The 26099-nt window shown below is 37.7% G+C and overlaps 1 protein-coding gene across 1 annotated transcript in view; it reads left to right on the top strand.

Annotated features, from left to right (window-relative positions):
• The window catches only part of FAF1 (Fas associated factor 1), a 152853-nt gene that overhangs the window by 26422 nt on the left and 100332 nt on the right, over positions 1–26099 (top strand). Inside the window, exons 3-7 of the mRNA XM_068198731.1 lie at positions 6148–6194; positions 8993–9201; positions 12313–12404; positions 12751–12839; positions 21005–21110. Coding sequence (XP_068054832.1) covers positions 6148–6194; positions 8993–9201; positions 12313–12404; positions 12751–12839; positions 21005–21110 — 543 coding nt within the window. The remainder of the gene's footprint in view (positions 1–6147; positions 6195–8992; positions 9202–12312; positions 12405–12750; positions 12840–21004; positions 21111–26099) is intronic.

Below are 26099 nucleotides of genomic sequence, written 5' to 3'. Positions count from 1 at the left end.
AGGATTTGGCTAATACTTACAGGATGATTTTGCCAGTGCCAGTTACTAAAACTTCTGTTGTTTATTCTGGAATTTTCTTCATTTTTGTTGTTGTAAACTGATTGCAAGAGAAGTCTGTACATGGTCTTGCTTTTTATCCAGTTTCCCAAAATCACAGTATAAGGGTCAGAGCAATTGTTTTGATGTGTCTGCACCTGCCAGTACCCATTATTACCAGTTCTGATGAAAATTATTCCCAAATCAGTATTTGCAAAAAAGAAAGTTATTAGCAGAGCATTATTTCAAAACATTTACTATTATTACTGGAATATATGCATACAGCAGAGTCATGTGAGTTAGTTTCATTTTAAGAAATACTTCTGTGCCCAAAAGGAACTAGTAAATCTTTGGACTTCTCCAATTTTGCTTTACTGTTTCATGTGAAAATGTTCCTTTGTTGTTTAGATTCATGGTTCAGAAGCAATTTGAAATTCACTTTTGCTTTTTCAGTCCTTTTGTGGATGCTTTGTCTCACTAATGCTTTCCTTTATTATTTAGTTATTTGGTTTTCCTCTTTCTGGATAATATTTGTTCAGTTTTGGGTTTTGTTTCCTTTCTTTAAAAAAAAACCCTTCTCTCCATTGTAGAAAACATTTGGAGTTTTGTTGTCCATTTATTTTGTTTGAACATCAAATAATGGATTTTAAATCTTTAGAATATGTTTATCATGTGAAGGCAGAAAATTAGAGTAAGAGTATTGTATATCAGGGAGAATATCACATTTAGCCCAAATTAGGAGTAGAATGATTTGCAGTGGAGTGACAATTGTAAACAGAGTGTTCTTAATGACCCTTTTTTTGCTGTGGAAATATGTAATAAAATATAAAAGCCAAAAAAAGTTAAAATTTTAAAATGAATACTTAATGAGGGATTTTTAGCGTATTTTGTTGCACTTCTTTAAATTCAGCAAATATTGAGTGATTCTCAAGCACTGATGAATACAGGCTAATATTTCCAAAATATAACAGCTCGAGTTTTTTTTATTCTGAAGAACTCAAAACCACAGTATGTTTGTCTTGTGTGTCATCTCACCCTCTGTAATGAGGTTTTGTATGTAAATTTTGGTATTATATTCACTTAAACAATCAGAAAAATAAATCTAATATTAAATGCTGAAAGAGTCAAAGATTAAAACCAGTTTTTCTTCGTTCTGAGTATGAAACAACAAAATGCCTGTTTTTTTGGTTATAATTTTAAATTCTGTCCTACAAGTGGCTAACACCTCTTCCTGTCTTTGCCTCTGTTAATGTAGAGAACAGCATGGGGTAAACTTTCTGCATTTTTGATGTGAGAGAAATTGTTTTTATATTGAGAAGATATTAAGTGAATAATGGGAAGGAGAGGCAAAATGAATAGTAAAGAGACAAAATGCAGAACTTTGGTTTTTTAGCTTGCCACACGTGTTAGACCGAAAATAAAATCTGAGTTTGTAGCATTTGGGGGAGAATATACATTTTTGGAAGTCATAATAAATAAATCCTCTCATCAAAAAAAACTTTTACTGAGTTTCATAGAAATAATTAAATATGTGGTTTATGAGGTTATTGCCTTAAATGGAATACACGAAAAAATTACTGATGCTGTAAATCTGAATGTGTCAGAAAATCGGAGGGTTGGAAGAAAATGCCCCATGATCAAGTTACTCCATTATAATTCCCTGTGACTTTCTGAAGCACTTGATGCCATTTGGTTGGACATCTTTGGGTTGTGGATCATTTCCCGTGGCAGTTCCTATTACCCTGTCTCGAGGTCTCATTTGTGTACTGCGTTTGTTTAATGTAAACCTCCTCACTTTTTAGCTAAACAAATGTAAAGCTCTGCAAGGGCTTTGCTAAGTAGACTAAAGTGGTCTCACTTGCTGAATGCAGTGAAACCTAAATAAGGCTTTTGGAATTCTCTGGGAGCAGCTTGTGCTGGTTGTGTTAAGCTGGTTTGGTTATTTATCCCAGTGAAACTCGTGCATCTCTCAGGTGTGCGGGTTATTTACATCTCTCCAGCCTCCTCCTCTGAAAGGATCGTTCTTCCAGCACTGTGCTTCTCCAACTTGCTTTCTCCTTTTGCTTTTGGATGCGTTTTCAAGTGCCCTGTTTTGGAGAGTTGATCTTGCTTTGTGCTTTGTAAAACCCTCTTGCTCTTCACTGGGATGGAGCTTCCAAAGGAGAGATTTTTCAGGGGTCTGTATGTGTCAGCCAAAACCATTGTGTGCTGTGGAGGTTGGGAAGGAGAGGGGAGGAACGCGAGGTAGCCACTGAGGAAGAGCTCCCTCCTCACCCATTGCAAAAGCCTTTAACTGCTCTTTAGCCTGGGACTGCCTTTAGCTCTTAATTCATCCAAATATCCCTTTTAAATTCTGCAAATTCTGGAAATTTAAAAACTACCTCACAACTGTAATTCGTAAAGAAGAAGGAACCCCTTGCCTCGTTTAATATTCAATCAGTGTATGTAGACTTCTGCTTTTAAATAATATGATTGGTAAATCCAATCCATCTTCAAACTTTGTGTAAAACCCCTGAGTATTTACAACTTGTGACTTGAATATTTGTGCTATTTGAAACCCCACATTATTCACAGAATTCACAGACCCTGTGATGAGAGTCACTCTAAGATGTGCTTCATTGCTTTTAAATGGTTAGCACTAGAATTGTGTATTTTGAAGGAAGTCATTGATGTTGTTTCAATAGATAATTAAGGAATGGTGGTTCTTGGTTTTCTTTCTGATACTGTTTTGTACTCATAAAAAATAGTCACAATTAGTCAGAATGGACTAATCTAGGTAAGTTAATATTCCCTTGAGGAAAAGTTCTGAATTTAAGTCTGCTATATAGTATTCTTTAGGTATCTAAATAATTTCAGAATGCCGTGGATTTTTTAATGTTGTCCAAACTTTTAATGAATTTGGTAAGCTTTCATTAACCCTATTGCTTTATTGTTCCCTATGTTTTCAGGAAACAAAAAAGTTGGATTGAATATATTTCAATACTGTAACTCGGAAGCGTGCTGCTGAAAAAAACACACCAAAAATATTGTTACTTTGAACCTTTGTAATGGGTACATGTCAATCTAGTGTTATATTATATTCTTGACATCCCTTTTCATTTAAAAAAAACCCACGACTCACAGTATGTTTATCAAGATAACCTGTGCTGTTGGATGGTGGAGACACAGGTGCTTGAGACTGGAAGTTGTTTGTGGATGTCTCTCTGGCCCAGTGCAGGTCCAATTAGGTCAGGTTATGCAGTACTTAATGAATTTTTAAATAAGTTGTTCCACTTCCTGGCTATATGATTGCTATCCCTAAACAAAATGTATAAATCAAGAAGAGATACATTCAGTTTATAATTTAATGAAATAAATTGTGGGCCTGGTAGTTGTTTGAAAGTTGCTATAAAAAAAAATTATGCTGTTTCAGGATGGGACAGTGTTATAGCAGAATTTGTGTATGGGTAGCACAGCAACACACCTAGGATTCTTGGCTTTGGGAAAAATCTTCTGAAGCCCCTGTAATTTTCCATTTAAGGTGAGCTTTACTCTTTAAACAGTTAGAAAGCTCTGGTACCCTGGATCCAGCAGGGGCACTCGTGGATATGCAGTATGAGAGCAGCAGAAGCGTAGTGTCCTGCTCCCTGGCATCACTCTCAGCAGCAGGTTATTGGGAGCTGGAAGAGCTTTCTGATCCAGACATGGTTTCTTTATATCAATAACACATAAATAGATTTAATGCACTGGTTATTCAAATTGTTTCGAGAGTAGCACACATTTTTAATGACTATAAATTAGACACACAGGGTGGTTTTGGTGATCAAAGATCCCTGTTTGGAGAGACAAAAAAATGTAATATCTTGAAATGTTTGCATAACCATAGAGATGTGAGCCTCTCTCAAAGGGGGCTGACACTGGGGAGGAACAGCCTGGAGCAGATCTTGCCTTAGTAACGTGTTCTTGTTTTAATTTCTTTTTTTTTTTTATAGTCACAACCTTCTCCCAATGAAATTCTAAAGCAGATGGTTGTTCCTTTTTCTTTTTTTCTTTGCAGGGTCTACTTATAGCTGTCTTGTTAGAACATGGATATTTAATATTTATGCAGTATGTACATGTGCACTGCTACCATTTGCTGTCTACATTATTTTAGTCTTCCATCTTGCTTAACAAACAGTGTCTGGACTCTTCAGTTTTACAGTGTGGTTAATAGAGGTCTTTCAATCAAAAAAGCACATAATGCTTCTGCTGTTTTTTCTTACTCCTGTGCCCCTTAAAGTCATCAAGTTTACAAAACTGGGGATCTATGAACAAGTGAGTTATTCAGTTTAAAAGAAAATAGCTTGCAGCCTCTATCGTATTTAACCCCTCTAACTAGGCTCAAAAGAAGCTTGAGCTGATTTAATCCTTTGAGACAGAGCTTTGACAAAAATGTGAAAATGCCACATTGCTGTATTTCTTCACAGCTGAAGCAGCTTCTTTTCCCCAAGTAAAGAGAATTTTGTTGCACCAGCAGATCATTATTAGTGTAGGTTCTGTGGTACAAAACCTGTGTTCGCTCTCTGTATCTTAGAGATGCAAAATAAAGGATAATTTTGTCTCTCAGCCAACTTTATCTGTTGATTGACCTGAATTCAATGTATATTGCTGAAGAGTATGGGAGGGAGAAGCCAATCCAGAAAAAGCCAAATAAACCAAAACCTACTCTTTCCTGGGGGTTTATTAGATGAGCACCATCAAGAGCTGTGTATGACTGCAAAAACCACAATGATGATAAATGAGACACGTTGCTAAAAAGAAACCACTGATTATTACCATGCACAGGGGATAAACTGATTTAAAATCTGATCTGGTAGGGAACTTTGTTTTCGCTGTAATTTGATACAGCCTGATAGGTTGTTGCTGTAGCTTATGGGTATCTCTGACCTTTTCCTTCTCTGCTTTTTTAATAATTATTAATGCAATATTTGTTTCTAAATGCAGGATAAATCTTATTGCAGTATCACAGTAATTTAGCTGAGTTCAGCAATAAAATGTTCTGACTTCATGTAGCCTTAACTATTAATGGAAATTGTAAAAAAGTCATGTTTATATATTCAGAAAAAAAGAAACCATAGCATTTAAATCTTGATTGCATCTATTTTTGTGTTTATTAAACACCTACTTAAGCTGCATTTTTTTAATGTCAGTTTGTACAAATGGTGTTGATAGATGATGACTGTCAGTAGTTCAGTCATACTTTGTCCTCCTGGAGTACCAGGGAATCTCTGAACTGCTAAACATCAGTGTTCCCTTCTTCACTGGGGACCAGACACTCATTCACCAGGTGTTCTGGTCAACAGGTCAAGGATATCTGACGTTTGAGGGTGGGTATTAGAAGTGGTGAGGGTAGAAAATGGATGAGTTGCTGCTGGCACAGGAGAAAATGGAGAGTTGTGGGATGCTACAAGCTCTCTTTAATCTTGCTGTTAAACCTTTGAATGATTTGGACAGTGTGGGATGGTATTTAACTGCATAAACCGTGCCTAAAGAATACTTCCTTTTCTACCTGAGGGTAGTTTCAATTTTTGGCAGGGTCCCTGGCAGCCTGAGGAGGCTGGGTGGTGTCTGTGTGTGAGGTGTAGGTGTGATGGAGCTGCTCTGGAGCCGCTGTTTGCACCGGCTCGGCACTTGGGCTGGCAGCACGCAGGGTGTGTGCAGCTGGGCAGGGTTATGGGCTGGGCCACGGCTGGTGCTCCTGGGGAACATCACATTTTCTGTGGATGTGCTGTGAGGCTCCTGGGCTGTGCACAGTTTTCTGGGTGTGTTCGGGAGCGATGTGTCCCCTGTGTGTGAAACCAAAGGGTTAGACTGACTCGGCATGGGCCATGCAGTTTATTCCCAGGCATTCCACCTGGGAAATCCATCACACTCAAACAGGAGTCTGAGCTTCAGCTCATGTTTGTTTTTCACTTGGATATGCTTCTTATTTTATAGATACCATAATGATAATACTGTTCACCAAGAATATTCACTAAATAGAGAGCATTTTAGGGCATGTTTTGAACCAAGCTGATCACTCTTACATATTATAAAAGTTCTGATGTATTTTTATTCTGCATGCTTGACTCAAAATTTGTTTTCTCTTTTCAGGCAGCTATAAATGGTGTTATACCACAAGAAAATGGCATTCTACAAAGGTAAGCACAGAGGACTGGAGTAGTACATGCAGAGAATGATGCTGGGTAACAGTTACTTTTTTTTCCTTCCTGAATCCTAAGAAGATGACATAATTCTCCATTTAAAGCTGTTTCTGGAGCCACAAATTCTATTCCTGGCAAAGCTGATTTAACATTCAGTTTTTCCCATACTGATAGGGGACTAGCTCAAACATCTATTCAAAATAATTAACTTTTATTTTGAATTCACTGGTGGTTGGGTCATTCTTTGCAGGGTTGTCTCTTTACAAAGATTGGATGTTGGTATGCTTCTGGCTAAGTATTTCTTTTTCCTTATGCATTTATAAAGGTATTGATATTCCATGCTTCCCTTTTTCTGGCCAAAAACATTTGTACTTGGGGTTTTTTTCATTTTTGTTTTTTAAATTGAACTACAGGCAGCAGAAACTGTGATAAAGTTGTTCCCTTCTAAAAGTAGTTTTACTGATTTTCTTTCAGCTTCTGAATTAAATTTTGGCTTGCATACTGATGCTTGGATATCTTGAAGTCACTGAAATTTGATCTTCTAAGTGCTGATGAGGCAATTGAAAACAGCAGAACGGGAATTAAGCTACCTGAGAGAGGCAGTAAAACAGTGTTTAAAAATTTGTTCAGAAAAGTACTTAATGTACTATTAAAAAAATTAATGATGAAATAAGATACGTAATATAGGTAAAATGGTGTTTGGCATCTCTGTCAATGCTTACTAATTCAACAGAGTCAGGTTTTGATTGAGGATAAAACTATTTGCCCAGTAAATTTACTAAATATATATTTACTGTAAGGCCTGTTTAGTCCATGTGAGATCAAGTCTTGGTTGTGTGGAACACTCTTTCTGCATACAAACTGTGATCTCAAAGTATTTCTGTCCAAAATCCCAGAATGTTTGGTTGGGTAGAAGAAGCTGGGGAATAATTAGAGTAGTTAATGCCTGTCTTCAATCACAAGGTGGTCCAGTGCCCACTTACATTTTTCTTTCACAGTAATTTATTAATTTTTAGAAATTATTAGGTAGTCAAATGTGTTTCAAATGGGTATTTTTGTTACTTTGTTTTTGTCTTGTTTTGTATTCTTCCAGTGGAAGTGGTTTAAAGGGAGGCTCAGAAGATTTAGAAACCTGGTTTCCAGATAAGGCTTACTTTACTGATGTGGGGCTTTTTATGTTATATTAGAGGTTGCTAGTCAGATATGTAGGATGCCTTTTGTGGTAGAATCAAATAAAATTAATACAACTGGACTTGAAGCAAGTTAATTTATCGAAGAGAAAAAAGTACACTTTGTTGTATAATTCAGTTGCTTGTTTTGTGATCCAGTCCTGAGAACTGGGATATTAATTGATTCTTGGGTCTACTAACAGAGTTGTTACTTAATTGTAGTTAATTCATACTTGTCCACCAGGTTGAAGAAAATAACATATCACTTGGTATTTATACTTTTTTGAATACTGGAAATTAGACTGTTTCCTGTACTCTGTAGAGCTCTGCTGTGGGCCTTTGACTTTTGAGCCATAGGTCTGAGAGTGTGGGTCTTTGTAGCTGGGCATTCATCCTTCTGAGCATGCTGATGTGAGAAGTGAAGGAGCCCCTTGTTTTACAAGCATAACATGTTTTTCTGGTACAAATGTGAAAGGCACAATGATGGGATTTGCAGTAGCTGAGTACTGTTGCACTTCTGTGACATGCATGCCATCCACATTTGCATCCGCTTTTTAAAGTTCAGACCTCCTCTAGATGACAGATTTCACTTGCTCTATGAAGCACTTCCACTGAGAATCTCATGGTATCTTCGAGAACAGAAGGAATTTTTCGAATAAGTTCTAATAAAGAATGGAAATGAGACAAATTATGTTGCAGCATTTCTGAAATCCACCATGAGATTCTGTAACTGCCCAGCATCTTCCTCATAAGAACATCTAAAAGGCAACACCCCAGACTTACCTGATGAAGTTTCTTGCCTTCCAAATTTGATTTCTGCACATCATAGAGATTTTTTTTTTTGCCTGGAGTAATATTCCTGAAGTTTTGTTACACTTGTTTCCAATCCCAGTTACGTGCTTCCTGTGGAGAGGCTCACTGAGGAAGATGAAGTGCTTCTGGGTAGTGAGGGTTTTCCAGTTTATTCTGACCTGTAATGCTGTGGGTGTCCTTGAGTCAGGTATGGAGACATCCTTTTATGAATCTCCAGGAGCCTTGCAGGATTTTGAACTCGAAGGAAAGCTAGAATTCCAGCATTGCATTACTGTGGTACTTCTAGGTGTTTTCTTTTTAAACACATGCTTCATTATCTTTATTTATTTACCTTAAACGTGTGTCCGTTTTCATATCTGACTTGTTTTTCACTAATTTGGTGTGAGAAAATACCTATCTGCCTGCAGAATTTTGAGCTGTATTTCTTATTCTCATTTGCACTGGATACTAGCCCAATGATGTAGAAAGCTGGCTGTTGCCACAGTGCCAATTTTTATATGGCCATAACACTCCTGGAACAGGAAACAATCCTTCTCCTCAAGATAATTCTGGTATCAATTACATAATGGATTTTAAATGCTTATCACCAATGTTGACCTCCTATAGCACTCCTGAGCCCTGAAAGGTTAAACTTGCTAATGCAGAAGTTACTTTTTCATTTTTAATAAGCATTTTTTCAGATATGACAGCAATAATTCAAGAAGTGTGTGCTGGACTGTAATAAGTGAATAATACTGTCATTTTGCTTTCCTAACTTCTGGCTAGACATACCGAGCTGTTCTGTTTCAATCATCTCATTTGCCTGTCTTTCAGTGAGTACGGTGTAGAGACTCTGCATGGACCAGCATATGGCCCCAGCAGTCACTCTGCTGCAGCTTCTTCAGCTCCTTCCTCCTCCTCAGCATTTCGCCATGTAGTGCCATCTAGACAAATAGTGGAAAGACAACCTCGAATGCTTGACTTCAGGGTTGAGTACAGAGACAGAAATGTGGATGTAGTACTTGAAGACAGCTCTACAGTTGGTAAGGATTTGTAAAAATGAAATGAAAGCTGCTGCCGTGAAACTGTTAAAAAGACAAACTAAAAAGATTCAACCCCAAAAATCCAAGTCCGAAAGCAAAGTAGAACAAAACCCCTCAAAAAGGAAAAAAATGAAAGATCCCCCTGAAAATGCAGCCTCCACAGCTACTAACCATTTTCAAATCTCTTTGCAGCTTTAAAAAAGCAAAATTTCACTAATCCATGGTAAAGGTTAGTGATCTATCAAATATTTATTTTGAAATCTAGTTTTCTTATGAACTTGCTTCAGAAACAAAATGGAGATTAATTATTTAGTTTAGGCATGAAAATGTAATTTGGGATAGGATTAGTGTAGATGCAAGCTATTAATAAGTGGATGATCTTGGCATTTCCTCTTTGAATCTGTATGGCATCTCTTTCTGTTCAGGATTAGTGACAAGATTAGAGGAATTCTTGGTGTGAGGAACATCATTGCTTCTTCGTAGTTCAATTTTTATTTGACTCTTTCATTCAAATTAAGATTAATTGTATCAGTTTTATTGTCTTTACCCTAAAAATGATGCATTTTGAAGCAGTATGTTAGAAGTATGCTAGTGTTTCAGAACCTATTATTTTTTTACATTCCCCAAACTGGGAATTAATTTACTTACGCTAAGGAAGAAAAGTATTTTCATTTTTTTTTTATTTTTAGTGAAGAGCTTATACAGATCCAAATAAGGAGCTACGTGAAGGAATAGTTGATGAAAGCAATTTTCCGTGCTGCAGCCTTTTGTCTGGGATGAAATTTGGAAATTGAAACTTGTGATCCTCACTCGTCTCTTCGGCAATGGATTTGGTGTTGGGTGGCGCCACCTAGCGGTGCTCGGCTTGAATGATCGATGGGTGCTCTCGGTTTTCCTTTGTGCTGAGTTACATCCGTGGAAATTAGACATCAAAATCCCATCGGATCAGAACTTTTCAGCTGTACTGCTTTGATTTTTCTTTTCTTATTGACTTCTTAATAGTTGGCTTTTACCTGAAAGCTGTAGGGCAGAAGGCAGTTTGTGTAGAACTTCTGTATCTTGGGATATAAAGATGGAGGGCAGCCTTGTGTTTAAAGTCCTGGGAGAAGTGAGCAAGGCAAGTTTGTGGACTTCAGCTGTGGACTTGAAGAAAGAATAGTTTTGGCTTTTGAGGGGATCTGCTTGCCCATGAGAGGCTGCCCAGGAGGGCACAGGGGCCCAAGAGAGCTGGTTGATCTTCAAGGACAACCTCTTCAAAGCACAGGAACAGTTCCTTCCAACGTGCAAGAGGAGCAAGCACGGCAGAAGGCCAGCACAGAAGAAAAAAGCATTTCTGCTGAACTAAATTCAAAAACAAAGTAGCCAGAGCTGGAAAGTAGTGATGGGCTGTCCAGCAGGAGCACAGAGGTGTGCAGGTTTTCAGTTAGGACGACCAAAACTCAGCAGAAGGTGAAACCACTGAGGGGTTAGAAAGGTTTCTGTAAGTACATCAGTGTTAGAAGAAAGGCTAAGGCAAATGTGAGCCTGTGTTCAGTGGTGATTGCTGAGCTTGGTCTGTGGGAAGATGATGGAGTAAATCTTTCTGGAAGCACTTTTTGAGCACAGGAGAGAAAAGAAGGGGATTTGGAACATCCATAATGAAATTACTAAAGGCAAATTGTACCTAATCAGTCAGCATTATTTGCCTTTTACAATTTGATGACTGGCTGAGTTGACAAGGGGAGACAATGTCACTGTGGCTTTAGTAAGGCCTTTGATGTGTATTTAGTAAGGCCTGCTGTTGTATTTTTATAGTCATAGTATTAAGATAAAAACTGGATAAAAAACTGATCAAAATAAATCTTAATCTGCTCAGAGAAGGTGGCTGATATTCTGGAGGCCAGGGCTGCTCTTTAGTGGGTCCTGGACAGTCTGAAGAAATGGGCTGACAGAGCCTCCTGAAGTTCCAAAAAAATAAAGTTGAAGTCCTGTATCTGGCATAGGATAACTCCATGTTATCCCCACCTAATACCTGGTTGAAGGCTGATGGGCTAGAAAACAATTTAATCAAAGGGATCTTGGGTGCTTCAGCAATGAACTCTTGCAGTGAAGAAGACCTGCCACGTCCCAGGCTTTGTTGGAGAGACTGTAACCGGTGGATCCCAGGAAATCATAATTTCCCTCTATTCAGCACTTGCTAGACTGCATCTGGAGCACTGTGTGGGGTTTTGAGGTGCTCACTAGAAGAAGATGATGACATCCTTCAGTAAGTCTGGTCAGGGCCCTGGAGCTCTGGGTAACAGAAGGAGAGGCACAGAGAAGGGGATTTGTCCAGCCTGGGGAGGAAAGGGGAAGGTACAGACCTGACCTCTGCAGCTGCCTGCTGGAGGACATGGAGAAGATGGAGCCAGACTTGTCTTGGAAGTGCATGAGAATGGAAGGCAATAGACACATCAACAATTCACATTAAATAAAAGGATTTTTTTTATTATTGCGAGGGTGGTGAAGTACTGAAACTGGTAGACCAGAAAAGTTGTCAAACTTCCATCCTGACATGTTCAAGAGCCAGCTGGACAAGTCATTGACTAAACTGGTTTAATTAGACCTTTGAGTTAGGCTTGGGTCACATGAACTCCAGAGGTACCTTCCAGCCTGAGTTACTTTATGACTGTGATAACTACAGGGGCAGAAGAGCATCAAAATGTACAAAAGGTTGCAAAAGCTGTCAGAGCAGTCAGATGTATGAACATTCTAGTTCCTTAGGTCTGGACTAATGCTCATGAAATTCGGTATCAGAAATATGCACCCTCTTTGTTGCTGGCAAAGTCTGGTGCTCCAGATAGCACACAGCTATCTGTGTGTCTAATAAATATGGAATATAGAATTACCAATAGAAATGTCCAAATCATCAAATCCTTGTGTGATTCTCCAGTCATTCATGCTTTGTAATTATTTTTTAAGCTTCATTTGTCCTTTACTCTTTGAAGGCTATGTTACAAGGGTAGCTAGACTGAAAATCCTTCTCATAGTAAATTATTCCTTGCTCTTGTTTTTTTAAGTACAACTCACTGCTGTTTGAAATAAAGCAGTAAGTGTGTATATTTTATATATTTCTTTTGTTTTTCTCTCTAGGAGATATCAAACATATTCTAGAAAATGAACTTCAGATTCCTGCATCTAAAATGCTGTTAAAAGGGTGGAAGACTGGAGATGTAGATGATAGTGTAAGTTTTCAACCGTGTTTTCAGTTAACTGAACTCAGTTTCAAACTGAGCATCTGTGGGTGGGGATTACAATGCAAGAATTGTTAGTTTCAAACAGTGTCAGATGCCTTGGGTGGCACACAAAGAGCTCTTAATCTAAAACACTGCAAAATAAAATCAGGACAAATCAGTTTTGTTTGGTTTGTATATAATGTGGCCCACCTACAAAAATGATGTTTTGAAGTAACAAGAAGTGTATCTCAAAACAAAATATTTGCTGGTATTGTAAATACATACCTATAATTAAAAAGAAAAAAAGTCAGAATTGGTGAATGTTTTATATTTATAATTATTTTTCTCCCCTCAGACTGTTTTAAAAAGTCTACACTTGCCAAAAAATAATAGTCTTTATGTTCTAACACCTGACCTGCCTCCTCCTTCTTCAAGTCATTCTGGGTAAGTCTTTTGGCCATAAATTCTATTTGTATGGTTTGGAGGTTTTTTTGGTGTTTCTTATGAAGCCATGTGTGTGTTTGTAGGAATCTGCAGTCAGTAAATACAAAGTGTTTTCACTGCACTAGTGACTGTTGGGATGAACTAACTCAGCATCTCATTGAAAAGAATCTTGTTGAGGTTTTTAAAACTTTGGTGGGGTATATGAACCTCTCAGGTATATATAGAATTTTGCACCTCTCAGATATGATGACTTTAACAGAAATCTAGTCCCTGTGGAAATGAGAGCTGGCCTTGCATAAGTTGCTGCTTTATGTTGGTCCATTTAATGTATCTTATAAATGTGTGTGAATCATTCCGATCAGTTCAGAATTTTCTTTATGAAATGTTCATTGCATTATTTTATCTTGTACTTTAAAAATGTATGTAGATGGACTGAATAATTAATATAAATTGATTATTCATTAATAATTAATTGTGATTTATTTCCTTGAATTGAGAAGGATATATTTTATTACTGATTTGAGCACTGAAGAAGTAAGCAGCGAGTGTCCATATGTCACAGAATCACAGAATCATCAAAGCTGGAAGAGACCTTCAAGATTATCTAGTTCAACCCACCATAATCACCTCTGAAACATATTCCAGGTGCCACATCCAGACATCTCTTGAACACTTCCTGACTCCACCACATCCCTGGGCAACTTAATCCAGTGTTTAACCACTCTCTCAGGGAAAGATATTTTTCTAATGCGCAATCTGAACGCGCTGTGGTGCAATTTAACGCCATTTCCTCTCGTCCTTCCACTTGGGACGTGGCAGTGGAGACAGGTCCCCTCCTCTTTTTGGGGAGCTGGGAGAGTGAGGAGGTCCCCGCTGGGCTGAAGGGTTTCTCCGGGCTGAGCACCCCGGGCTCCCTCACTCACCTCTCCCAGCTCTTTTCCTGCAGGCGCTTCCCCAGCTCCGTTCGTGTCCCCAGCCCCTCCGTGGCCTTCCAGAGCTGAGGGGCCCAGAGCTGGACACAGCAGCCGAGGTGTGGCCTCAGCAGCCCGGGGGACAGTCGCTGCCCTGGTCCTGCGCTGTTCCTGGTAAAATCCCGGTGCCGCTGGCTTTCCTGGCCGCCCGGGCGTACCTGGCTGGCCTTCAGCCACTGCCCAGCAGCACCCCCAGGTCTCTTTCTGCTGTCAGGGAATATTGCGAGGGTTTGGAAATGAAACGGTGTTATATGGGAAATACTGCTTTGAAGCAATTAGCCATTCGTTTGGTTGGTTTTCTTCCGTGTCCTTCCCTTTCCCCAAGGCAGCCCCGTACGTGCCGTTTGCCAGGAAATTGGGAATTTTCCTCGGGAGCCGCTAGAGGGTGCGCGGCAATTGAGCCTGCCAGAGGAGCGCTCCGGGCCGGCCAGCGCAGGGATGCCTTTGGGATTGGGCAGAATGCATGGATTTCAGCTTGTCTGAAGAGGGAGTTGGCTTTCTGCCCTTGTAGGTGATAGGAGAACATTCTGCAAGTGCAGTTCTATTACTGGCGGGAGGAATTCTTTGAGAGTCAGCAGAAATTTGTAGCTGCCTTCCTAAGGATTGAAAGTGCTTTGTATATTACTTGTACTTGTGCACAATAACATGTAGTCTGTAGAAGAATTAAGAATGCTGATATGAAATATAAAAATAATAATTATAAGAAAAGGAGCATTAAGAGAGGGAAGAGTGGCACTGGAACAGAGGGTGGTGTACAAGAACTGTATGTGCAAACAGGAGCTGTATTTGTGTGTGAGGACAATCAGCCATTGTACCTTAGCAGCCATTTGAAGAACATTGAAAAGACACTACAGCTGCTAATTGTTTCATTTCCAATTCCCAAATTTTCTAGCCAGGTATTGCTGTATATTGTATTTTGAATGTTATAATTCTGGAGAGAAAACTGGAGTCTGAAGAGAGTTGTTTATTGCAACTGCAGTAAAGTATATAACAACAAACTGTTTAAAAACAGTTCTTTGCCTTTTTTACTGGATTAATGGTTTAAAAGAACTTCACTTGACAGTAAAATCAAAGTAGTTGTTACCTTTTATAGTTTATATTTGTTTCATAGTGGAGATTAGTTCTGGATATTTTTAAGATAAAAGTTGGTAGCTTTGGGACAGCAAATGGTGACTAATTAGTGGCTATTTAAACACGGATAATTTGAAGGCTAGATCATCTTCCTGAAGTCATAAATTCTAGATGAAAGGGGAGGCTTGCCTCCAATTAAAGCATCAATGCAGATCAAAACACATCTAATTGAAGCAATGTACCAAACCCAGTTACACTGTTTACTGCCTACTGTTAGGTCAGTTATTATTCAGATTAGTTTGTTACCCACAATTTTTAAAAGCATCATGCTCACATCTATTATTAATGGATGTTGAGGAACTTTGCCTCTTGCTCTGGGAGTTCATCTGTTGTTTTTTTCAAATGCCTTCTGTTTTGAACTAGAGATAAATAGTCGTGATTTGAATTTCTCCAGAAATTGATATTTGAAAAGCCTGAGATTCCAGGTATGTGATATTTTATCTATATGCCCTTCTTAAAAGGAACAGTCTGGCCTCAGCTCTGTAAGCTCCAATTTTTGTCTGTTCTTTATAGTGAGACAGAACAGTGTCTGAGACATCCTATTCCAACATATTGATATGAAGGCATTGAAGTTTATTGTGACAGACTGTATGGGCTTAACCCAGAACTGACTGAAAACCAGCATCTAAATGTAATGGCAAAGTGATCCTGCCTTTTAAACAAACAAAAATCTCCTGGGGTATCTTTGTTCATCAGTGGCCTACCTAAAGCTTTTATAGGTAATAGAAACCCAGTGAATTACTACTGCATGCTAGTAAATTGAGGTGGAGAGATTAAATTTAAATGTCAAGTACCACCTGTATGGTTCCACCCTGCTCCCACAATTTCAGCTGGCAAAGCCATACTTATCCATGCACGATATCCAGAACAACAACCATGTGTTCTGTGAGCTGTGGACATACTGAAATCTGATTTCTAGTGAATTCCTGCCTCATCCCAGCAGCTGCAGTAAATCAGCCTTCTCCTTCTATGCTTCCCAGCATCTCACCTACCTCTGATGCTGGCTCCAGTTGTATATTTTGTAGCACCTGTGTAATATTTTTCCCCTTGCACAGTGTATCAGCCTGCCCTGCATCTGTTCTCCAGCTCACAGTCAGGTACTATCAAAGGAAAGGAGAAATCATGTCCTCTGGGTGGTTCTGAGATCACTGGCCAGGGGTCACCTGGATGAGTATAAAATACTGCACTTTTAGTGTAGCCTTTTACTGAGGTGGGTGGTAATTTGGGACCCTTTCTTCCTCACTGTTGATTTACACCTGGTATTTGAGACCTTTCTAACATATGAGACCTCCTTAAAACCAGTGACTATGTGCAAAAGTTACCAGGTGGGTGGAGAAGAACACGATTTCCCTTGGAAAGCAATCTTGAAAGGAAAGATGCCAAAGAATGTCCATCATTCAGTGTCCGTGGGGGTAGATCCCTTGCACCAGCTTTGTCAGATTAGATTAATCCCTTCCTCAGCATGCACTTCCATCCCTTTGTTGCCTTGGATGCTTCTTGAAGGCTGACAATACTCAGTTGAGGAAATAGGTTTAGGAGAATGCAAGAGGGAAGCATGAAAAGTGTCAGCATGAGAGTCTGGCTATGGAGCTGGGTCATCCAGATCATCTCTCCTTTCTATCCTGTGTGTTCTGGGAGATCCTTTTTATAATTTTTTGTTGCTGTTGTCATTATAATGGATATAATGCCTATTATACTTTTTTTGCTAAATAGCTGAAAATCAAAGATACTTTATTATACTTGATGAATCACTGGAAAGTTGAAAATCGTTAAAAACCTGGGTGCATACCATGGAGATTATTAGAAATAATGCAATTTTGCTAAGTGATTGTAACTTGTTGAACAAGCCTAATCATCTCTGTGGAAAAGAAAAAACCCGCAGATCCCTTTTTTCAAGCAGTAGGACCATATATTGGTGAATGCCTCTTCTTTAGACGATTGCAGAGCACTGGTGGTGATGTGGTGTCTTGTTGTATGTTATCAACTGTAGCAGAGTGTTAATTAAGAACGATGTAACCTGCAGCTCCAATTAGTAGTCCTGTCTGTTTAACTGGACAGGAGCAGTGCCTTGCTTTAGTTACTTTAAAAGCTTCCTTAAGAATTGTAAGATTAATGTTTTATTTTCCCATCTGTTCATGAGACAGTTTAAAAATCCTGAAGTTTAAAATGCAATAGAATGTAAACAAAAGGGCTTCTGCTCATTTACATGTTAGCCAGATTTGCTAACTGATTGCTGTTTGAACCTAATCTACCACCTCCTGCTGCATTAGCTACAACAAACATTACATTTACATACTGATTTCTTATTTTGTTTTAATGTAAATAATCTGTAATTACAGTAAATTTGGACTTCTGTTGACATGAGCTTATATAAATCTGTAAGTTTAAAATGGAAATGTTAATTACCTTGTGTCATACCTGTTTATATAAAATCAGAGGTTTTGGGGGAAATCTCTGTGACTGAGAAAGATATTGCCTAGTGGGAAATACTGAGTGTATTTCATAAAAACTGGAATGAAAAGGAGCATTTAAATATCATTGATTAAGGATTTATTTATGGTGTCAAATTCAGAAATATTACTAAAATTTCAAAGAAAAATGCTGTCAAAAAGCAAAGTATCATATAAAATTTCAGAGCATTAATGCCATCACTTAACAGCAGATAGAATCAATCTGTTTTTTATGTCCAAGTATCTTGCTAGAAATGGTCAGAGCAATGACTGTGCTCTGATGTTTTCTTTTGTCTGTTCTTGAATTTCTTGTTTGGGTGTAGGCAGGGTACCTCAATTGGAGGATTGGTGCCCAAAAATACAGATTCCCTTGCCTCTTGTGCTGCACAGCAACTGCAGAATCATTCAGCTGAGGTAAAAAGGTTGTAATGGTGTATATCACCTATCAGCAAATGCTTTTCAAAGCTGGGGTTTGCAGTAGGGGAAGAATGTTCTAGTAAGAGTGGCCTACTTTAGTCCTCTTTCCAGAATTTAGTTTTCTTTTCCCACTAATTAATTCTCAGATTAATTGTATTCTCTTAGCACTGGTGGCAACAAAGAAGAAGGAAAAAAAATCTGTCTTGTCTTTAATGGGACCTACAGTTTGACCCTGATTTTTTCCCCTTTTAATATAGCTATTTTATTTGGAAAATTGGAGTGAACTATAACATTTGTAGGAAAATTAAACAGCTGCAAACACGGAGGCCAAAATTTTAGAGATGTGCCTTGTATTCAAAGTCAGTCTTCTCAATATACTTATGTGGACCTAAAGAGAAATAGAAATAAGCTTTATCTTACTGTAAGTGAGAAGTTTCCTATAAATCCTTTCACCTTGTAAAATTTATCATTACCTTAATGGCTGGAATGCCATTTTTGGGCAAGATGTATTTTGGCCAAAGTAATTTGGGGTAATCTGCATCCCCCTTTGCTGGAGAAAATGATTATGGGAGGGACAGACATCTCTGGCTCTGTGTTCACATCAGCCCCATCCCACACAGAAGGGTGGGCACCGGTGCTGGCATCAGTGACCCATCGGATGTGCCATCAATTCCTCCTCCCTTGGGAGGGAGTCCACTGGGAGTGGACTCCTCCCAGTGTCCACTTTCTCGTGGACACTGTCCAAGCTTTACAGCTGTCACGTCATGTGAGATTTTGATGTAGGAGCTCCAAGGGCTGGAGCAGTTGACCAGTTCATTTCTGTGTAAGCAGAAGTAATGTTCCTCAGTTTGTTATTGTTCTGAAGAAAAAGTGAACAATTAACCATGCACTGCATTTGCTAACACTTTCAAACCCAGTTTTTCCTCAATTTTTTTTTTTTTTTTTTTAGCCAGCTTAATTTTCAGCCTCTTTTTTCACTCTGTTTGTCAATGAATATGTACTGAGAATTTGCTTGTTAACAACATTCAGCTTGTGTTGCTTAGAAATCCCAAAAGTAGAGGTGTCAAAATTGTTAGTTCAAAAATTAAAGCTTTTAATTTTTAGGCGCTTCATTTAAATTTGTTTGAAGAGTATTTTTTCCTTTCCAAAATACTTCCTGCTCTCACAAGTGGAAAACTTTTCCTATGAGCAGATGCTTTTTATTAGCAAGCTGTATTTTGAGTTGTACTGAAGTGTGTGGATCATGCATAACTGGAGAGACTGAGGGTTTGATCAGACTGGCCTGTTTATTCTATGTTTACATCAATTACAGAATGAAAACATGAGTCATGTTATCAGTTAGCATCTACAGATTTTCAGATAGAGTCAAAATTAGCTATAACAGAACCTTGTGTGAGTCTGTATGGAATCCAGAGCCATTCACATATGCAGTAATTAATGTTTTCAGAGCAATTAAATATGTCATTTGCCTCCAGTATTTGCTGAAAACAAATAAAAAATCAGAATCTGAAAAAGCACAGCAGGCTATTTTAGTTGCTACAGAACATTTGCCAATAGAAAATACGGTTATGGGGTTGCGAAACTTACTAACAATCAAATTAGAATTACCTTTGAAAATAGACATGCTACTTTTCAGGACTCCTCTTCTTATTTTTTCACATCTTTTGAAGGACTGTTAAGTATTTAAAAAACTGTTGGGCCTTTTGTAGAAAATCTTGTGAAAGTGCAGAAAACTACATGTTCAGCATTGATGACTCCAGTTGCATTTGTAGTGTCTCTCATGCTCATGATCATACTTAGCATTGACAATGAGTTATATTTATTTTCCATATTGGAAAACCATAAAAGACAAGAAATAGCACTTCATGATTTTGTTTTGTAGTATGTGATTATTGAGATGTGACTGGAGCCAAGTTAGATTTCCCAGTAAAGATATTTTTGTAAGGTAAATATCCCTGAGATGTTCAAGCAAATTGCTAAAGCATCCAGTGAGTATTGTATCAGTGCCTTCCCATGTGAGCAGCAAAACAGCAGATCAGTAATTCCAGAAGGAGTTAAAACTAACAAATCAGGTATCAAATGATATAGGAGTCTTTGTATCCTAAGATACAGCTGTGCTGATCTGCGTTCAGAACTTGTCCTTTAGTGCTAAGAGGAATGGCATGTTGAAGCGTCACAGGATAGTGAAGATGTGAAGCAAAGAAACACAGTCTGTCATTCTTTTAAGTGTATGTGATAAGAAAAAAAGATTTTAATAGGCCCAATTAAATTTCATATGCCACTGAACAAGTCAAGTCTGCATACATATTGTTTAGAAACCCAAGCTGTGGTACAGTATTGCTGCAGTTTTGTAGCATGTGTAAGATTGCACATAGCCATAATTGCCATGTCTGTAATAGAAGTCCTGCCTTCTGCTTTGAAAAGTAGATAGCTGCATAATTTTGTACCTAATTAAGCAATCAAGATGCCTTCTTAATATCCAGATGTTTTACCACCAGGAAAATCAGAAAAAAAACCCAAGTTTATAACAACATGAAGATATGGTTGGTCTGTTTACACTGCATCTTAAGATTTTTTTAAATTTTAATTTTTATTTGTTTTTATTAAAACCTCTGTGAATGTACGTTGAAAACAAGGTGAGCAGAACTAAATTTTCTAAATGTTCAATACCCAAGAAATTTTGCTGTGGTTACTTTTCCAGTTCTAATTAGCTGGGTTTATGCGCTTTAAATGAATCTAAGCAGAAGAATTTTCATTTGGTTTCTGCTTCAGGTAACCCTTAAGAAGCAAGAGCATGCTTTGCCTTGTTCTGTTTACCATCAGTTCTTAATGTGCATCATAGCTTGATATTTGGTCTGGCCATCAATATGCTGACAAGCCTATTATTAATGGCATTAGGAGTGCTAAATACACCCGATGTTTGTGAAGATAATGGGACTCTCTCCGTTTTGAAAATACTTAACATTAGATGAGCTTTAAAGGCTGCAGTCACCTTATTAAGGGGGGAGTTCAAGAATGGCCTTTGGTCATTCTCAGCATGCTTCCTTGCATTTAAGAGTGAAAAGAGAGATGATAATGTTGTGCCTGGACTTGTCCATGTGGAGTTTAGGGTATCCTGGGGTTTCTGCATCTAACTGTAAAACAAGCTATAACATGCTTATCCCTGATTTTCCTGTTTTTCTTTCAACCATTTCAGGGCCCTGCAGGAGTCATTAAATCAAAACTTCATGCTGATTGTCACCCATCGAGAAGTCCAGCGGGAGTACAACCTCAACTTCTCAGGAAGCAGTACCATTCAGGAGGTGAGTGCTGTTTCACAGCTCAAGAATAAATGTAGCTCATTATAGCTAATGCCAGCTCTCTTAAAAGGGGTTTGCATAGTCTTGATGGATATTCCTGTATTTTTTTAGTCTTTTTTTATTTTAATCAACTGGATCATCAAGATTTGCTGTAATTTGATTAAAGAATTCCGTTAGAAAAAGAAGTTCAATTAAATTAGACAGAAAGGATGTTTCTTTTTGTATTGTAGTAGCAAAATACACAAACAGTTTATTGAGTTATTCAAATTTCAATTTACTTGAAACCCCTTGAAGCTCCCTCTGTCTTCCCTTCTTTTAACCAGCCCCATCTCCATTTTGTAGGCACCTCAACCACTGTGCTGGTAGCTGGTGGAGTGCTGTAATTCTTACTGGCCTGGTAGCCAAATGGTTTTGTGTGTAGTGGACGTTGCTGCCGTTCTGTGGAACGGCCAGCAAGGGGTGATATTGGAGAGAACTTCGGTAGAATTAAGTCCTAAAGGAACAAATATCCCTGATGTGACTCTGGACTCTCTGAATTCAGAATAAGAATTCAGAATAAGCAGTCCCTCGCATATTTTTAAAACTCCTTTCCAAGCCCTAAGGTTGTTGTCTAGTGCTCCATGGTGTATCTAATGCCACGTGTTGTGGATGTTATTTTCCGTATGACCCACTGCCTTCTGGAAACTTAACAAACAACACAGAAATGTGAATCTTCAGAATTCACATTACAAAATATTAAGATTAAATGTTTGCTTTTCAAATTAAATGTATGTTTGCTATTATTGGTCTGACACTTCTCTCAGTCTTTTAGAGTTGAACAGATTTTATTGAAGTTTTCCGTGTCGCATGCTGACATGGTACACAGAATTAAATTAAGTTCTGTAACATTAGGTATGAGAGTAGTATCTCATACAACAATGAAAAAGGATCACTAACTGTTTTCATTGTGAATCCTGTTATTCTTAAGATCTAAATTCTGATCTTTCCCCCATGTGAAAGCTTGTTTTCTATTTCTTATGTTTAGATCTACTGTAGTAAATTCTGTTTTGCTTTTTGTGGTAATACAGATACACATACTTGAATCAGTTTGACTTTTGAGGGGCTGAGCTTTGACTCTCTAGAATTATAAAGAATTTGAACGTTTATGGAAATAAATCATCCAAATATGTGGTTTTTATTTTAAAATTGTGAGATTCTAAAAGAAAACACATACGTATATATTGTCTGGTTTTTTTTATTAATGCTGTATCATTTACTTCTTTGCTGATGGATCTTACCTGGCTTAAAGGAACCAGAAAGCTGTGACAGGGGGATCTAGACTGCCTTTCCATGCACTGAAGTTTTCTTGTTTGTTGGTAATGGCAGGTTACAGTCACCAGGTTGCCATATGAAATCAACATAATATAAAAATTAATTATGATTTTCCCCTTAAACAACCAAAATAAAAGCCCTATCACCACATAACCAGAACGAGCACAAAATCTTTCCTTGCCTTTCTTGTATCTGAGTGTCACACCCAATAGAGTGTATAAAATTGTGAAGAGGCTAAAATGCAAGGAGCTCTCTGGCCCTTGTTGTGCAGCTGATGCTGAACAGGTGAACGTGTCTGTGTGTGCAAAGGCTCCTGGAAATCCCTGGGGATTTCGCTGAGGTAAAAGGGTTGCTGAACATTTGTCTAATTATAGAAAACAAGCACTGTTTTGAATGTTAACTCCCTAATGGCTTCTTAATTTAATTTTTTTTTCTTTTAGAGTAATCATTGTAACAAATCTAGGCAGTCCTTGTCGTTTGGAGGAATTGGTGGTGTCGTTCCTAGTCTCCTTTGTCTCTGTCCTCTCCAGGAACTGTTAGATTTTTTTTACTCTTCATTCTCTTGTTCACACTTTAACAAATTAATAGTTTACTTTCCTCCTCGTGTATTTTTGTAACGGTGGAGAAACTCAGTGATGCAGTTGCCAACCACAAGAGGGCAGGAAGGACTATTCAATTATTACCTAAAAATGCTGCTCAGTGTTTTCAAATTAGCTTCTGGTATATTAACAAAAAGGACTATAATGGCCAAGTTATTGTTTGATTTACAGATAATTGGCATATTGCAGGGAGGAGACTTAATTTCACCCTTTTAAATTAAACAGGGAGATTTAAAAAGACATAAAATATTCATTAATGTTCAGTGATTATAAAGCAGTGGCATATATTTATTCTACCTTTATTACTGTTTCGATGGGAAAATACAGCAAATATTTCAGAAATCGACTTGGCCATACTGACAAGTTGAAATGTTTAAGCAGTGTTAATGCAATCTACTCACATGCCATATCCTATGCAGAAAGATTCAAAATGACTACATCAATTATTAAAAGAAATATTTAAGATTCTAGAAATGTTCTACTTCTTGCCACAGTTGGGTGCAACTGTCTCTCAAGGGCTACTGGTGCAGTGTGTTGTTGTTATTAGTACTGTGAATTTTAAGGAATAGATTTTTTTCTGAGGGTCTCAAAAACCCCCCAAACTCACACCAAAAACTCAACCCACCAACATTTCAGAAGTCAGAAATGTTTTGTGGTGCATTAAATGCAAAATCCAGTGAGCTCAGAGCTGTGCTTTCCTAAACTACTATTGCTGCAGTTCTCTGATTTTTTTATTGTTTAGGATGCATGTTTAATAGTAAATGGTATTTTGATGAATTGTTTTTTCAAAGAAATTGCAGCATTTAATGGGGAAACCATGTGACAAAAAATTATCTGAGAGAAGCCTGATCCCGTAGTGCTCATGTCTGCTTCCAAAATTGATTACATTTTACTTTAATAATTGGATTTTCGAGGGTACTTTATTTTTAACATTCTTTATCAAAATAGCTAACTCTTTACTATTATGATCTGTTTTCTCATCTTTAAAAAATAAGTTACATTCAGTTATATTGTTTTGTGATCCTGAACTTATACAGAATCTTTGGAAATGAAATTAAAAAATAAATTGAACTTGTAAAAAATTCTGTATATTTGATTTAATTTTTTTTGAGTTGGGCAGGGGGGTAGTTAACTTGGAAAGTTAATAATAACACGATGGTCTAAATTGCAAGTTAATCTGTGTCTCAGGTTTCTGACATCCGTTTGTTCTTGTAAAATTGCAGTACTAAATTAATTCTGGGCAGATATTGTTCTGGGAAATATCATGGTTACTTTTTTCCATGATCTGCATTTTAAATTGGAAATTGGTAGGTTTTGTGCCAGTTAGGAGACTGTTAATGAATACATTTCCAGTGTGTTAGATGGTTAAATAAAGGCAATTTGACAAACTGAACTCCTAATGCGAGACTAAAAGGAGTTTTATGTCTGAAGACTTGTTCTTTATTCTGCTACAATAATTTGTAGAGGCTGTTTGAAATTGGAGAGATTTTTTAACTTCAGGTTTGAGAAGCTCTGTGCTACATTATTACAAGGTATTGCCACATTAAAGATAATTTCTTTTCTATCTGTACTTACCAACTTATTCTCATTTAGAAATGAACATTTCTACTATTTTTCATTTTTGCAAGTTGTAGTTTTATTATGTGACAGAAATGAAGGAAAGCCTTCTTCAGAAAGGGGAATATTTAAAAGTGTGTTAAAAGCAAGTTTGTGTTCTGATCCTGAAGCAGACAAACTAATTTGTGAAAAGCTTAATGGGCTTGAGTCACAGTAATGTACTCTACACTTCTTGTTTTAATCAGTGACACCGAAAAAAAATCAAACATTTTTAACAAACTGGATCGCTCCACTGAAAACAAGGACTTTACATTGGTCTATTTTACTCTTTTGATACAGATTTTGAAGCCTTTTTGTGATTCCTGCCTGCAGGATTGCAAAAATATCCAGTATACACAAGCTGTGGCTGCTAAAGGGTGGATAAATATGCAGAACCCTCAGTCCCCTCACAGACTGGTGATCTTATTTTGTAACTCCTGGAAATTCCAGTTGAGAATACTATGTAAAGCAAGTACTGGGCACTAGAATTCTTAGTAAAACATAAAATCTGTGCAAACAATGCAGAGAAGATGGGTTTTTAAATACTGGCTGCCTCTGCATAGCTGCCTCTGCTTTTTATTCCCTTCCTCTAGCCAATAATTTAAGCAGGGGCTGCCTGCTCAGCATCCCTGTCACCTGTGCTAGGTAATATATTTGTTCTCTGTTCCCCACAGACTCACTGGCTAAGGTGGAATATGGAAAGCAATGTATCCAATAGCCCTCCAGGCAGGAGGAGGAACTATTTGTGCACTCAACTGCCTGGGCTGAGATAAACTGTAAATTCTGTGTTGACAGACCCTAATCAAATCCTTTGTGATGGATTTCTTTAAACTTTTTTCGTGAGTGGATGAATGTTAAACAAGATGCAAAATCACCATTATGAACATGCAGGCAGAAGCCTCATTTAAAAGGCCTAAATAAAAGTAATATATAAATATAGGTAAACTGAGAAATTACCTGCAGCAGGCAGAAAAATAATCTGGCTGAAGGTCTTGTGCGTTTTTCAGATACGTTTTTTGGTGTCTGAACTAAATATTTTCAAGACAGTTGTTGCTGAGTGAGATCATTCAAAGTGAATGTCAGACACTGACATGGAGACATGAAATGCATGTATAAATAATGTTACTCTTTTTAATGCTGTAGCTAAATAATTACAATAAAACTCATTTACCAGAAATAGACACACCCAAATATGGTAAATATAGTAATAATTTCAGAAACAGTTGTTTTGTGTATTGACATTTTGTACTTGCTTTAAAATTGTTGAAAACAACTGTTGTAGTAAAAATCAATAACTAGCCCTTTTTGGATTTAATAGGAAGTGCACAAATGTTCTATTGTTCAAATACTCCTAGTGTCAGAGAAGCTATTGAAATACATTGCTATATTCCTTGTATTCAAGAGCTGTATGTTTTTGTGAAATTTGAACATTCAGTTTGCTTTTTAAAGAAATCTGTCATCTTAAAATTATACTCAATTTCTAGCA

Source organism: Anomalospiza imberbis, chromosome 9 (assembly GCF_031753505.1).
Source record: "Anomalospiza imberbis isolate Cuckoo-Finch-1a 21T00152 chromosome 9, ASM3175350v1, whole genome shotgun sequence".
Taxonomy (NCBI): Eukaryota; Metazoa; Chordata; class Aves; order Passeriformes; family Viduidae; genus Anomalospiza; species Anomalospiza imberbis.
Note: the sequence above shows the minus strand (reverse complement) of the source record. Positions and strands in the feature narration are given on the sequence as shown.